Source organism: Vidua chalybeata, chromosome 1, assembly GCF_026979565.1.
Source record: "Vidua chalybeata isolate OUT-0048 chromosome 1, bVidCha1 merged haplotype, whole genome shotgun sequence".
NCBI lineage: Eukaryota > Metazoa > Chordata > Aves > Passeriformes > Viduidae > Vidua > Vidua chalybeata.
In genome coordinates, this window is record NC_071530.1 from 5,494,268 (window position 1) to 5,509,216 (window position 14,949).

Genomic DNA, 14,949 nt, shown 5'->3' on the forward strand with positions numbered 1-14,949 from the left:
AACAGAGCCTAAGGTTTGGTTCTTCTCGTCCTGACACCAATGTCTCAATGGTATTTGGGTGAGTTGCACCCTAAACATATATTTTTCTCCCTGAAAAAGGACCAGGATTGTAGACATCTGAAAGGATCCAACATGAATCCCACTTGGGTGGTTTCTACACACTAGACAAAACTAGATTGAACTGTGGGGGAATTTTTCACTGCAACTGACTCTAATATCTATTCTAAAATAAAACCAGCAGAGATATTTGGTACAGGAGGAAAGCATTGAAAGCAATATTCTTTCAGAAATTAATTCACTGCAAGGCACACAATTTTTGATTAAGGTACAAAAATTTATTGGTGAAGAGATTATTTCCTTGTATGTGGTTGTCATTTCTCATCAAAGGCTTTCTGTTTGAACTATTAATAAAGGCTGAATTCAATTATATTATAAATCTCATTTTAAAAGAAACCCCTTCCTTTATTTTTTTTTTTCTTTTTAAAAACATGGTAAAGCAGTCTTAATTTTATTTTTGCACGTACAGACCCTCAGATCTGCTGGGAAGATCTACATGCTGTTTTTCATGCTGGTCATCTTTCTGGGCTCGTTTTACCTGATCAACCTGATTCTGGCTGTTGTGGCCATGGCATATGAGGAGCAGAACCAAGCCACTATTGCTGAAACAGAGGAGAAGGAAAGAAAGTTTCGGGAAGCCATGGAGATGTTGAAGAAAGAGCAGGAGGTCAGTGAACTATGTGACATGATTAGCCTTGAGTGACTTGAACAAATGTTACCTTGGGATTCACGTCCTCTTTATTTTACATTTGTATGATAACCAAAGTAAGAGTTTGCTTGAAAGCAGTTTAATGTTTATTGTACTGGACAAAGTTATTGCAATTTTTGTGTGTGTGAAAGAAAAATTATAGTTCTCCCTGTCAGGAGTGGGGCCATTTGGGGTTTGCATATCCAGAAGAGTACTGGTTTAACCATGCCATGTATGCCAGCAGAGAAATTTAATATAGTTTGGCATGTGAGATGTTTTAATGATGGTAAAACTACATCTGCATTTGAGCACAACCCAGCTGTTTTGGTAGCTCAGCCAGAGCCCCAGCTGAACCTCCTTCCACCACCACTTTAGCATACATTGTTTTCTTCACTGTCTTGCTCAACCTGCTGTAAATATCCAATTGTTTGATAATCAAGGTAAAGTTGCAGATTAACCTCTTTGAAGCACATACAGCTTCATTCCTGGAAAAGTAAACAGGCAGACTTTGAGGTTAAGATCTGCAAATTATGCAGAGGGTATGGATTTAATGTTATGTCATAAATTTAAACAAACCAGAAAGGCCAAATGGTGGATGTAGCCTTATAGCCTTAATAACAGTATTTAATTTGCATGTGGTTTGTGTGGGGTAGAAAGCTTTTATTAAACAGCAGAAGAGAACATTTTAGGTGCTGTGAACAAAGAGACAATAAGAAAATTAGTCTGAAATAACACGTAGCACTGTTGTTCAGAGAAATAAATCCCTGAAACACAATATAAACTAATATACATAATTTTCTTTTGGGTATATATGGCTTCAGGACCTAATCCAAAGCCCATTTAAATCCTTGGAAAGAAAATAGAAAATGCAATTCACTCTTGACAAAGTGCTAGTAGTGGCTTATGAATCATTTAAGTCCTTTTAAAGATCCTCTTTGATAGTTTAAGTAATAGGTAAATGCAATTTAGTCCATATACAGCCACTTTGAACAGAGTAACTCTGCCATAACCTAAGGGAACAAACTGAGCTCCAGCTCGTACCTATTTTGTACAAATTTTCATGTGTATTGACTCCAGCTGAGCTCTTCCTAATAACAGTCAACTTTGGTAGCCCCAACTATAATTAAAGATATTTAAGAATTTCATTTTGAAGGCTTTGATTTCAATTAAGCCTGTGGGTACACAAAAAAAAAAAAAGAAACATTAAGCCCGGGAAGCATAATGTGTTAAAAAACAAAGTTACCCCTGAAAATCTGATTTTTTCCCATTTGTTTATATGCTTTATAATAGAGTCATTTCTTTAGCCAACCATTTCTCATCTTCCCTGTGCCCTATTGAGTGCAAAGGGTGGATAGTACATGACTCGAGAGCAGCTCTTTGCTTTCTCATCCTTTGTGCTGTTGCCTTAGGCCAGCTCAAACAGAATTCCTGGCTCAGACAGGAATTCTTCTTTCAGGAAGAGGAAGTGACTAATGTCCTCCAAGGTTTTTCACAACCTCTTGCCATTGCTCAGACTCCATGTGCTTCAAAAATGCTCCTTTCTATTTCCAGTACTCCTGGAGCATTATCCTGGTTTTATGGGAAGGAAGTTGAGGAGTGGAGTGATTTGGGTCCGTGATGTTCACTAATGAAGTTCAGTAATTCTGCAAATCAACTCCTGGCATCTCAAAGTAGACATTTGGAAGAAGAGGCTCAGGAAAGGGAATTGGGTGGCTGCACCATGGGGCTTTCAGATGTCCTACTGAGATATCTCACCCCAGTCAGAGCTACTCAGTTTTAATCTGGTTCTCCAAACCTCAGTCAAGATTTTGGCTTTTACTTTATCTCTGTACCACTAAGTTCTTGCCTCAAGAGCTGTCTTTTGCATAATCCTCATATCAGGGCTCGTGTGAACCAAGCTTTCCTCCCATCCTTCAGCCATCACATGTCCTTGCCAGGTGTTCCTGGTTCCACACACCTTTCCTGCCCCTGGGGTTGTTGCAGTGGGTTAGAGCCTGCAGTGCCTGAGGAACAGGACATGGTCCAGCCACAGGAACCCAAACACAAATGGGTAGATAGGCAGGACATGGGGACATCCTCGAGCCCAGGCTGGATGGAGCACAGAGGAAATTGGTAAGGTGCCCATGGCAGGAGGGTTGGATGAACTCTAAGCTCCCTTCCAACACAAGCTGTACTGTGCTTCTATGGTCCTCCATGCCATGAGGAGCAATTCAGTCCAAATCCTTTTTTAACATCTGAGAGAGGTATTGACTGCAGAAACAATTCAAGCAATAGGTAAGAAAATGATAAGAAACTAAAAATTAGCTTATTTTGCAGTATGAGTGCAGCATGCTTAGTAGCACAACCTGCAATATTTTCTAGATCAACAAATTATGACAGCAATCAAAAAGGAAAACCAAAACTGTTCAGGCCAGCTTTTATAATGTGCAGTATAAAGGGAGCAGAAACATAATTGATAGACCTGCTTGGGGACTATCAGTCAATTTATACAATTGGTCTAACACATTCCTAAATCTGAGCTTAACACCAAACGACTTGCCAAATCTTTATGAAGAGAAAGCACTTCAGCATAGCAATTAAATCAATTGACTAAAAAAAAAAAAAAAAAAAGCCAAGAAACCAACCAAAACAACCTAGACCAATGTCTGAGCCCTCCTCCTCTCTGCTCTAAGCAGCTTGCTTATGAAAGATATTTCCCATAGGAATTAAGTTTTGTTGTGCTCTCAGCTTGATAGAGCTACCGCTACTCCTTGAAATACATGATTGATTCTTTACACGGCTGTTAAGTGCCTTCACTTTCCTTGGACTGATGCCTGTGGGAGGAAGGGAGTATTTTGCAGTGGAGAGATGATTGCCTGTTTGATTCTAGTGGCTTACAGACAATAGCACTGAGGATTCATCTGTTTCTCCTGTTCTGGGGAACCGGGAGAGGCTTTTTTTAACAATTCACTCTCTTCAGGTGTTTCAGCTGGGGGGTCTGCATTGGGCTGGTCTGCAGGCCACTGATGTGGCCACCACTGGTTCTCCAGAGCCTCCAGCACCTCCAAACCTGACCCTTGTGCCCAGAGTCCCCTCACTCCTCCTGCCTGGGCTGGGAACAGGGCCCCAGCTCCCCCAGCTCCTATCGATCCCTCCTCTAGTTAAGCCCATGGCTCTTTCTTTGCATCTCTGGTCGCAGCTGCCTGCGCTGCGATCGGGATAAGTGTTTACAGAAACGTGCCAGCTGAGCTGCCTGCTGCTCCTGGCATCCCTCTGTGCAAGGGAGGGAAGATCCCAGCAACCAGCTGGCTGCCCCTCCTGCCCAGCCCTTCAAGGGGCTGAAGTCCAGGGGGACTTTAATCTGAGGTTCCCCAGCTTGAGATTTTTCTTTGCCTGGCACCAGAAGTGTTAGTTCAGAGATGTGTGCATGGCTGTTCCTTCATGATATGTCAAACAGTCTTGTGTGGGAATTCCACATAAAAACCATCCTTTTATGCAGCCATTCCTAAGTTTTATGATTATTTATCTCCAGAAATTGTTAATATCTCACCTATACAACCTTAAAATTTAAAATGAAAAATAATTTCTGAGCGGTGGTAGTTTTCACTGGAATCCTGAAATAATAATAATTATGCCTTCTACAATCTTCTGATTTAGGCACTAGCAGCTAAAGGAATTGATTCAATGTCCCTCAGCTCATTGGAAATGTCACCTAAAAGTGCAAAAGAAAGAAGAAACAAGAGAAAGAAAAAGAAATCTTTGGGGGCAGATGAATATGGGGAAGACCAAAGGAATCCCAAGTGTGACTATGATGATGGTCAAAGGAGGATGGTAAGTCATGGTCTGAAACATCACTTGTTCCACACTGTACTTTCCTGGACAGGCCAGGCTCTGAGCAAGGCAATTTAAACTGAAACTTTCAGGAGAAATAGGTATTTAATATCTTAACTGATATTAACATAGCAGATACAACATGCAGTCTGTGCTAGAACAGTGGAAGGAAACATATTACCACTTTATTTTTTTAAATGAATTTAAAATGCCCTTTAAACATTTTTAGAAACCTGGTTTTTTCAGTTTTTTTTCCTTTTTTCTTTTTTTTTGCTTCAAGATTACCCTTGATCTGGTTTATTTTTTTTCATTCATCTGATTATATCTCTCCTATTCCTCATAGAGATAAAAAAAATCTTAGTGGAAACCTACAAGGCTTAAAAATAAAAGAGAGGAGGAGAAAAGGAGGAAACTTGTCTCTGAGGGCTTTTTAAATATTATACAAAGACATTATTAACATTTTTATATTCTTTTGCTAGTTGCCTCCAAGTCAAAACTTTGTGGCACTTGTTTCTACTTTCTATTGCAGGGAAGAAAAACAGAGTGACAGTGTTATTAAACAAGGTTTTATGTAAATATTCCTGACATGCATGAATATGAATCTGCCCATGCTGTATGTATCAAGGGATCATAAATAGCTCCAGATAATTTCTCTTTGTTTAACTGAGGGCAAAGTTGAAATCAGTTTGTTTTGTTGTTTTGAATAGCCATGTAATGGGCTAAGTCCTTTTCTATTTTGTTGTCAGTGAATTTAGGGATACTTGGCAGCCATAAAAATCTCATAGAAAACATGTAAGTGGTGTAAGTAAATGTGACCAATTAATGACTCCCCAGCTCACAAAATTTACCCAGAGCTGGATTTCTGTAGATGACATGCATTTTTTAATCCAATTGTTAATGTTGTTGTCTCATTGGTCAAGAGGATTGCGTAACAAATTGCACCTTCTCTAAACCAAAATTGCTCTTTAGCTTCATTCTGGATGGGTTTCAGGACACCACGTGTCAGAAGCACCATGGATTGGAGCTGTGCATTTTCAGTTTATTTCTCAGATTAATATTCCTTGTTTTCACTTTTCGCCCCTGGATGTCATATGCACGAGAAGCATGGGAGACACATTTCAAAGCTTATAGTAAATCTTCTCTGCAAGGCTGTGTCTGGCATGGTTGGAGGGAATAAGGCTGAGTCATCATTCAGATGCTATCTTAGCAGCTGGAAGTGTGTTGCCATCAGAAATCAGTCTCAATGACTGTGCCATGGAAACCCAGGCATGGATTTCTGACCAGCTGAAATTTGGTAGCAATCCAAAAGCGTTGATTTTAGTTAGAAAGAGCCTGGGTTTTGTACTCCTCCATGTACCAGTGTCACTAAATAGCATCATTAATAACTCAGTGGTGTAAGCTACAGCACAGAATGAAATCAGGCTTCATTTGATTTGTCTGGTTTGTGGGTGCTGTGGCAATCTGACCTCTCTTCATAGGTACTTGGCTCATGGGAAAGTTCTGAAGAAGCTGGTAATTCTGTGCAGGCATAAATTCAAAAATATGTTCTGCCTAAATGCTCTTACTCCAGTAATTTCCTCTTTAGAAAAAAAAAAAGAAAGGGATAGACTTGAATTCCTTAGACATTTTCTGAAGATCCTTTTTGCTCTGCCGGATTTTAGGTGTGTTTAGTCCTTGGCTACATCTTGCTGATGCTCTGGCAGAGTTGCAGTCTCACTAACTGACGTCAGAGTGGATCGTCAAGGCTGATATTTAAGTGAGGGAGACTGCTGTGTACTGAGGTTACCTAGCCCTTAAGCAGCCATGTGCATTGAGATAATCATTTTACAAACTAATAAACCATATCCCTCTTCTTGCTCTTGGTTTGTTTTTTGTTTTTTTTTCTTTTTCTTTTATCACCTTCTTCCGTCGTATTCTGCTTCTTCTTCTTCCCTCTTCTTCTCATTTTCCCTGCAGTTCATTTCCTGCCCTATTTCTTTATCTATTCTTCTCCCACTGCACTGTTCCTTCCCTAGCTGTAATGAAGATGTGTGATGATGCAGTAGATTGGAGCTGGATCCCCTTCCCTGCTCCTGTCTTCCACTCCTTGTGCTGCCTTCCCAGCTCCTCTGGCACTTGTCCCATGGGGGGGAGTAGAAGCAAAGGAAGTATCACACTGTGAGCTGAATGCCACCTTGACCCTTCCTATTTCAGTACATCTTTAATTGCCAAGTGTTAGACAAATGCCTAAAGGCTAGGAATGACTGTCCAACCTCTTAACTTTGCGGAGTCTGAATACCTGTAATTAAGTCTCTCTTTCTCTGAAGCGCTTGGTTTAAAATGGAACTTACTGCTCTCCCCCAGAACTTCCTCGCTCCTGAAAACGTGTTGCAAAATGTTGTTTCTCTTTCCCCTTTTTCCTTTCTGGGGGTTTCCAGACTCTCCTTGGCATTAGTTATGGTCCCAGTGCAAACTTGGTGAAGCGCAGAACCAGCCACGGAAGCGTTTTCAGTTTCCGACTCCGTGGCAGAGACACTTGCTCCGAGACAGATTTTGCCGATGATGAGATCAGCATCGCTGGGGAAAATGAAAGCCACCGGGGCTCTCTCTTAATTCCAAGATCTGGGAGGCGTCCAAGCGTGCAAAGTCAAGTGAGCCATAGTTCTCACCCTACTACTCCCAACTACACCCAGACGGGCAAAAGGAACAGCTCAGTGGATTGCAATGGTGTGGTTTCCCTGATAGGAGGAGGCACCGGGGCACTCAACCCAGACCCTACTTCTCCTGCAGGGTTACTGCTCCCCCCAGTTATTATGGAAAAGCCTGGGACAGGCAACCTGGTGAGTACTTTATAACTTTTGTATGTGATTCGCGCTCACGTTTCCTTCTAAATGTTGTTGGAGATTGCTTTAATTTATTTGCACCATATGGAGTCTGCAGTGAGAAACCCAGACCCACCATTCCAGTCAGGGTGGGAAGACCATGAGTTAATTCACAGAGAAATATGTGCCTAGTGCCTCATCAGGGAGGTTCATGCCTTCTGGTGAGATTTTCTCTTCAGAGCTGTCAGGAGGCAAATACCTAAATCTTGAGTTTGACAGAGACTTTCTTTTCTTGAAGGGACAGTTTTAAACTTGATTTCTTTTGACTTTTGAATACCTGACATTGTCTGGTGGATAGAAAATTATGGTTTTTAAATGATTCTGTGAATCTTGCCGTCTTGAGACTGTGTTTTCTCTTGCTGGTTGGTCTCTGTTTGCATCTGACCTCTGGCCTTCTCTTGGGCTACTTGAGGAGGGCTGTTCCTTCAGTCCAAAGGTAGTTCCCAGAAAGGTTTAGCATCCAGTTCAAATAACAGCCAGGAAATATGAGCAGATGATCAACAGATTTCAGCCCTTTTGCAGATTGCCAGCATCTTTGTTGCAGAGCAGCACCATGAGATGGTGTTTTTGGAAATAGCTGCTACACAGGCAGAGCAATCTGGACAGGTTGCTAATTTGAGATAGTGGGAATTTGTCTTATGTAGATAATCTGCATTGAAGCTCATCACTCTCACAGTCTTTAAAATGATGGAGGTCACTACTACAGTCAGTGTGGGCAGGATTCATTTCATTTCAGGGATCAAAACAGACCAGAATAATCTCTCTCCTTGGAAATGCCTTTTGCTGTTCACTTTAACCACAAGTCTTAAGTTAGGTGAGATAAAGCCACTCAGGGCAACAAGGTGCCAAAACCAGGTTACGTTTGTGGGGTGAAAAAAGCAAGTGTGATTATAACATGAATTAGGCAAGGTATCTCCTAAAGAGAAAGGTGAGTGTGATGGATCCCAGCTGTGGTGTCAGATTATCAGTAAATTGAGAAGCTGTTTTTTCCTCTGGAGCCAAGCAGTTTTAGTCCTTTCAGGGTTTGGACTGAATTTTTTTCCTCACCTCTCTGGGCATTCCCTGTAGTTCTGGAAATAGACTCTCACACCACCTATGAGAGAAGGGGCCAAGCTACATGTGGGAAACTGGTTGGTGTGAGAATTATCTGTTTTGTTGACAGTTTCGAGACTGTTGGTGCTTTTTTGGATGTTCACATCTTATTTCATTTAGGACTTTGGTAATCCCACTTTTACTCTCTGTGGACAAGGATGATCAGTCCTGAGACAATTCTGTAAAGAGCTGAGCAACAGAAATGCTGTTTGTAGATATGGAGGTTTTACTGGATTTATCTTTGTGCAAAACAAAACAAAAAACAAAAAAAAAACAAAAAAAAAAAAAAAAAAAAAAACCAAACCAAAAAAAAAAAAAAGTGTGTATTAAAGGAGCTGGGGAAGAAAATTTATGCATCTGTTAAAAAAAAAAAAATTCGGAACCAAAGTTATAAGACCTCAGTAGATGAGTAGAGGATGTCCCGTTTTTCTCTGTAAGGAAAGCAGCTCTGCAGGCTGCTGAGGCTGTCCCAGCTGTCAGAAAAAGCTTAGCAAAGCACAAGAGCACTCAACCCTTCACAGAAAATATCAGTGTTTTACAGGAGTGGGTCCTGAGGTGACAGGGAGGCTCTGAGCTCTGCTGGCATTTATTTTCATTTGTCGGCTTCCTGCCTTTTGAATAAATGGATGTTGGAAATTGAATGGCCAGGGTGGGTGAGCTCACTTGGCGGTTCCCTGGCCATCCAGGAAATAACACCCAGGCACTACAGTAACAGATGCTCATCCAGTGATGCAATGTGAAGGATGTTGTGTCTTTTGCAAAACAGGTTTGGTATCTAATGTATCCAGAAAATGTGAGCTGGAGTTAAAGGCTGATTGGCAAGGGGCCCGTTGCTGTACAGATGTATTCACTGCAGGAGCCATAAGCACTGGGCACAAACGTGCAGCCTCAGCTGTGGCTCAGGCAGAAGGAAATAGCAAATCTGACCCCTCAGCGTGCTTGGAGATAAATCAGCATGTTTCTTGGCTTTGCACTTGATGATTTTCACCTTTTTCATGTTAAAATTTGTAGGTGAATTTGTTCTTTGTTAGCAGTTCTGGTTTATTTTTACAATCTCTTGATATGTTTGAGGAAGGTAGAAGAAAGGTGTTGCAGTTGCCTCATTAACCTCTCTGACCCTTCTGCTGTTATGTATTTTGAGCAAGGGTGAGCCCATGGTGGAAAAGGACCCACTTGGGCTATCTGTTGTATCTTTCATGAGCAAGAAATTAAGGGACAGTCCATGAAAATGCATCACTGTAACATGGCTTAAGCCCTGACTTGCAGCTTCCCAAGGTGTAGCTGTGGCTTTGCTCATGCAAATGGAACACCTGGGTAGATGGAGCTGGAAAAAAAACACAATTTACAGCTTTAGATTTTTGAAGATGCATTTTTTTAGGTCACTTCATGATGCTGAGTAGTATCAGTTGAACATAACATAGACCCATCAGACTGCTACTAAGGGGGGAGATCACTGAATTCTGATTTGGGGAAAGCTCGGAGGAGTGCTTCTGATTTAAAAGAAAGAGCAAACATCAAACAAGATCTGACCATCTCTGGGTTTGCATTTTCAACCTGTAGGCCTTCAGTCACAAATAGTGACTTAGCCCATAGCTGTCACAAATTATTCCAAAGTGGGTCCTCCTCAGGTTTCTCCAGGAAAGCACAGCCACTAACCACTTTTGAGCATTTTAGCCTGATCAGCTTTAGCAATATTCACCCTGAACAGTTTACCCCAGGCAAAGTGGTTGGGTTGGGACCACAAGGAACAATTTCCATGCCTTTGTGTCATTGCAACTGCTATCCCCCGTCCTAGCCAAGGGCCATTTCCCCACAGGAATGGCTGCAGGTGGCAGCTGAAATGACATGGAAAACATCTGTGTAGTTCAGCTGCCCTCTCCCAAGAGAGAAGTGGCTGCAGCAGTTTATCCCACTGTTCAGGCTGGTGACTCAGAGGAGTGACATGCTGGCACTTGGCTGCAGAAAAGCATGTAAGATAAAAAATCCAGTTTCAAATGCTCTTCAGATGGCCTTGAATGCTTGGCACAAACAGATGAGTGGGTTTCCATGAGAAACCAAGTGGGTTTGCACTGTCCATCTCCTCCCTCTAATTCCTAAATCCAGCTGAGGAAAAAGGGAGGATTTTAGGTTCTCCCAATGGACGGTGCTAGAGCCCATCAGTCTCATCAGCTGGGGCAGTCTTGATGGCCATCAGGTTTGCTGACCATGGTCAGCATGGTCCATGCTGAGCAGTCACCTGCCCATGGGCTCATCTGCATCAAGGCAGTCCTGAAAATCCCCAGGGGTTTCAGTGCACAGCCCGAGCAAGAGGGGGACATCCTACCTTCTACAGGGAGCCCGGGAATCTCTGCACACTTTGCTACACCCATGGGTGTCCCCTTGCCACAAGGAAGTTCCCACAAGGAGTGTCTGGGGAGCTGCACAGAGGGTTCAGTGCCATGAGGGCTCCAGCCAGAGAGCCTGCAGAGGTCATAGGAAGAGTAAAGTAGTGCAATATGAAAGGGTGGTCTGCAAAAAACCCTTCACAAAACCAGGTCTGGGTCCAGCAGTCGTCGCCTGGAGGGGAAGAGCGACAGGTGGTCACGTCTGAGGGGTGCAGGGAGTGTGTCCCAGGAAACCCATGGCAAGTCCTGGTCACTCTTCTGAAAATGCAGGGGCTCAGTCAGGGCTGTCCTGTTCTCCCATCAGCTTTCTTCAAATGGTGCAGCTGCTGATTTTATTAAACTTACCCCAGTGTAAATGACATAAGCAGGACCTGGTGACCATGCTAGAAGTCCTAATTGGTTTAGTCTTGACCTGAAACTGAGAGTTTTGAAAAATGATACATTTTTACACTCCTGCTGATTGCTGGGTGGGATTTTGGCTTTTGGGTTATTTAGAGGAAGTCTATATATTATGTAAGTAACTTCAGGGTACACAACAACCTAAAGATTCTGCACCTTCCTGCAGTATTTATTTGTGGCTTTGCATTGCTCTGTTGTGTCTTGGTGTTTCTTAGTTAAGAGGTTAGAATAACACCTCCCTTCACAAGGTATTGACGTGCTTGAGCAGAATTTGATTTAGTTTATGAGCTCTTACCCAGAGCTCAATTTATCCATGGATTCTGATGAGGCTGAGTGAGATCTCACCTGTGGCTGACAAGAACTTCTAGAGGGTTAAGGAACACACAAAACACCATCCCTTCTTACCTCGTAAATCCAGCTGGAGCCTTTTCTGTAGCACTTCTAGGAAATCACACGATTTTCAGTTTAACCTGACTTTACAATTGTTCCAGAGGTTGGAAGTGGAAGAGAAATGGATGCAGGACTGAAAGAGTGGTGTTTTCCAAATGGGCCCTGGCTGTTAGGTTGTGATCCCCACGGCTTTGCTCTCCCTGGGGCACCTCCTCACCAGAGCTTCCCATCAGTCCAGGAGCCAGGCAGGGCAGCCTGTGACATGGTTTTGGGATGGGCAATGAGGCTGGAGTAACCTGGGGTCACCCTCTTGCACAAATAGCCTTTCCTGAATTTCCTCTTGGTCACACTTATGCTTTCTTTTCTAGGAAACTTAAAATTCTGAACATTACTAGATTGGCAGGAGGGAAAACACCTGGAGAGTGGCCAAGGTGTTTATAAAGGGACTGAGATAAAGATTAAGAAATGTATCTTTAGATTATATTGTTTTTTGTGATATTATTTTTAAAAGAAAAGCAAACAAACAAACAAAAAAAAGACCTTGCTTTTTGTTTCAGCTAAGCATAAAAAGCTTTTGCTGACCACATTGGTTTGAGGTTTTCATGTTCATCCTAAAATCAGCCTGAGGTAAAATTTTTCTCTTTCGCTTCTTGCTGGTGGAAAGGGAAAGTGTTAGCAGTTTCCATGTCCAGAAATAAAGGTCAACAGAATAAGTCATCCAAAAATCCACCAATAAGTTATGTGGATAAAAGCTACCAAGCCCTCTGATGCTGTCACATGGAGTCATCACCACAGCTCTGGTTTCTGCTCATTTCAAACTTTGCTTTTGTACATCCTAAGTGTAAATCACTTAGATTTGGTACAAATATTTCAAACTGCTTTAGTTTAGTTTAAGCATCTCTTTAAATAGTCAAGCATCTCCAAAATTAGGTGGTTTGTTTTTAATGCTGTGCTCTATTATGGCCACCTCCAATTTCATTTAAATATTTGTGCTGGTGCCTTACTGGGTCCATTGGTCATGGTGTGGCCTGCCCACCTTTTTCTGCTTGAAAAATTTTGAAGTGTACAAGGAAAATTAAACCTGTCCCGGTGCCCAGAAATGGTCTTTAAAAATGCTGCTATGTTTAAGCCAATCTTCACATAATCGTGTTGACATAGTTCAAAACTGTAGGCAGTGAGAAGAAAATATCTCTGTTATGCATCCTCATTTACATGTAAATTACTGGATAGTATATTTGTCTCTATAGAATTTAGCTAATCCAAAGAAGGAGCATTTCCAGTCAGTCAGGGGGCAACACAAATAATCTTATCCTGCTGGAGGTGCCTATGTTTAACTCCATTGTGATTTCTCATCTGGATCCTAGGGAGACTCCTTGCATAACTGTGGGGACAGCTGTTATTTTAGGCTTAATTTCTATAGAAATATAAGTACAATGAGCAACTGTGCCTGTGTGTGTTCTCTCAGGGATGATAATAGCCTTTATGCTGCCTGCTTGTCCAGTTCCTGGAATTGTTTCTGTCTCACAGTTCAAAAGCTGCCAGTTCCTTGTGTGACTATCAGCTATCTCTATTCTAAAATAAATAATAATAATATAAACCCAAACCCACATATATCTGCTCTTTACATAGGGCGAAATCTTATGACCTTCCTTAAGCAGCTTTAATCATTTTAAGCAATTCACCTGGAGGGAAACTTTCTTTCCTGGAAAAATTCTTCCTAGTAAGGGACAAAGTGACTACGTGATGGGTTTACTGCTCTCTTTGCAAATCTTTGCCCAGTGGCATTGCCTGCCACACACTGTGTCCTGGCTCTGGGGGTGAACTTCTGCTGTGTGCTGGGTGCCAGGGGGCTGGCAGGGAACAGGGGCTTGGTTTAGTTAAATAAATTATTGAAAAATTGGAAGAATGAACCTCTGAATGTTTTTCCTTTGAGTCTCTACTGCTTTGCAATTGTGAATAAAAGGTGGCTTTCAGATAAAGGACTCTTGGGAATGAGGTTGTCTGATGACATGTCACTGGTACACCCTATGCTTTAGGTCAGACAGGATGGGAAGATATTAGAACTTAAAAAGACTGAAATAATCCACAGAGATTTGAAATTTGAGGTTTTCTTATGGTTCATTTTACAGAGGCAAACTTGTGGTTGGGTTTTTTTTTTTCCTCTTTTTCTTTACTTTTACATTTCCTTTTTTTTTTTATTTTTTTTATTTATTCTACATAAAAGTTTGTCTCCCTCCTGTTTTTCTTCACTCTGTCTAGCTATTTCTTTTTGGTACCATGTATTTGTTATGTATTCAAAACTGCTGTGAATGATTATGCAATTTTGTAGATGCTTTCTTCATTAATAAAACATTTGTTGTTTCATTGGTTTTTATTGGATGTTTTTGAGGTGAAGGAAATCAAGCAAACTAATGCATCTGAAACACCATTTCTGGTATTCCCTGGCTCCTAAACCAAGGAGAGAGTGTTTTCTTGCTGTGCACGACTCTTTTTGAAGAATTTCTGATTATAACTTTCCTTTTGAGATGACTTTGCCAGTAACTCAATGGGCAATGAGCAGATTCAGTTGAGTTTTTCTTTAATAGGACATTTTGGGGGTTGGGGGGGGAAGGCCATTTTGGAGCATTACTGCTTTTCTGGCCCAGCTAATGTTTTAAGTGCTTGCTTTCAAAGTCCTTACTCTTCTCTGGCCTTGCAGTTATTGGTGTTTTTAACTGCAGTACTTGGAGTGACCTGGACCAGCATCCTGGTTATAATTTTCATTGTCAGCCAGTGGCCAAACGTCTTTGCCCTTTGCTGGGGATATCCCCAGCTCTGAAGAGGTCACTGAGCTTGTAAAGGTTCAGCACTTTTATTTCTTTATTTTCCCATGGAATTGCCTTTCTTGAAGAGCATTTTTGGTAGAGAAATGGTGAAGAGGAGGGATCCTGGGTCCCTGGGCACAAACAGCAGAGCTTTGGAGCTGCTGCTTTTGGCACATCTCAGCTGGCATTCCAGGTGCTGATCGGGGGGGTCAGGGCCATTTCAGACCCAAGTGATGAGAAGATCCAGAAGACTGAATCTAATTCCTGTAGCTCATTTGTCTATGGAGAAACTAAAGCAGCTACTCTGATATCTGAATAAACCAGAGGTTCTCATCTTTGTAGGGATTTTTTCTCATTTCCTGTTTCCTTGAGCTATAACACAAAAGCCATCAGGATCCATCCATCTACACCTGTCTTGTTCCACAGTGTCTCAGACCTCACAGCCTGGATGCTTGAGGACCAGG

General features: G+C 41.8%; 1 protein-coding gene across 1 annotated transcript in view; it reads left to right on the forward strand.

The window, feature by feature from the left end:
- Positions 1–14,949, forward strand: part of LOC128786511 (sodium channel protein type 5 subunit alpha-like) — a 207,029-nt gene that overhangs the window by 89,513 nt on the left and 102,567 nt on the right. The window contains exons 10-12 of the mRNA XM_053939812.1: positions 527–724; positions 4,382–4,555; positions 6,973–7,374. Coding sequence (XP_053795787.1) covers positions 527–724; positions 4,382–4,555; positions 6,973–7,374 — 774 coding nt within the window. The remainder of the gene's footprint in view (positions 1–526; positions 725–4,381; positions 4,556–6,972; positions 7,375–14,949) is intronic.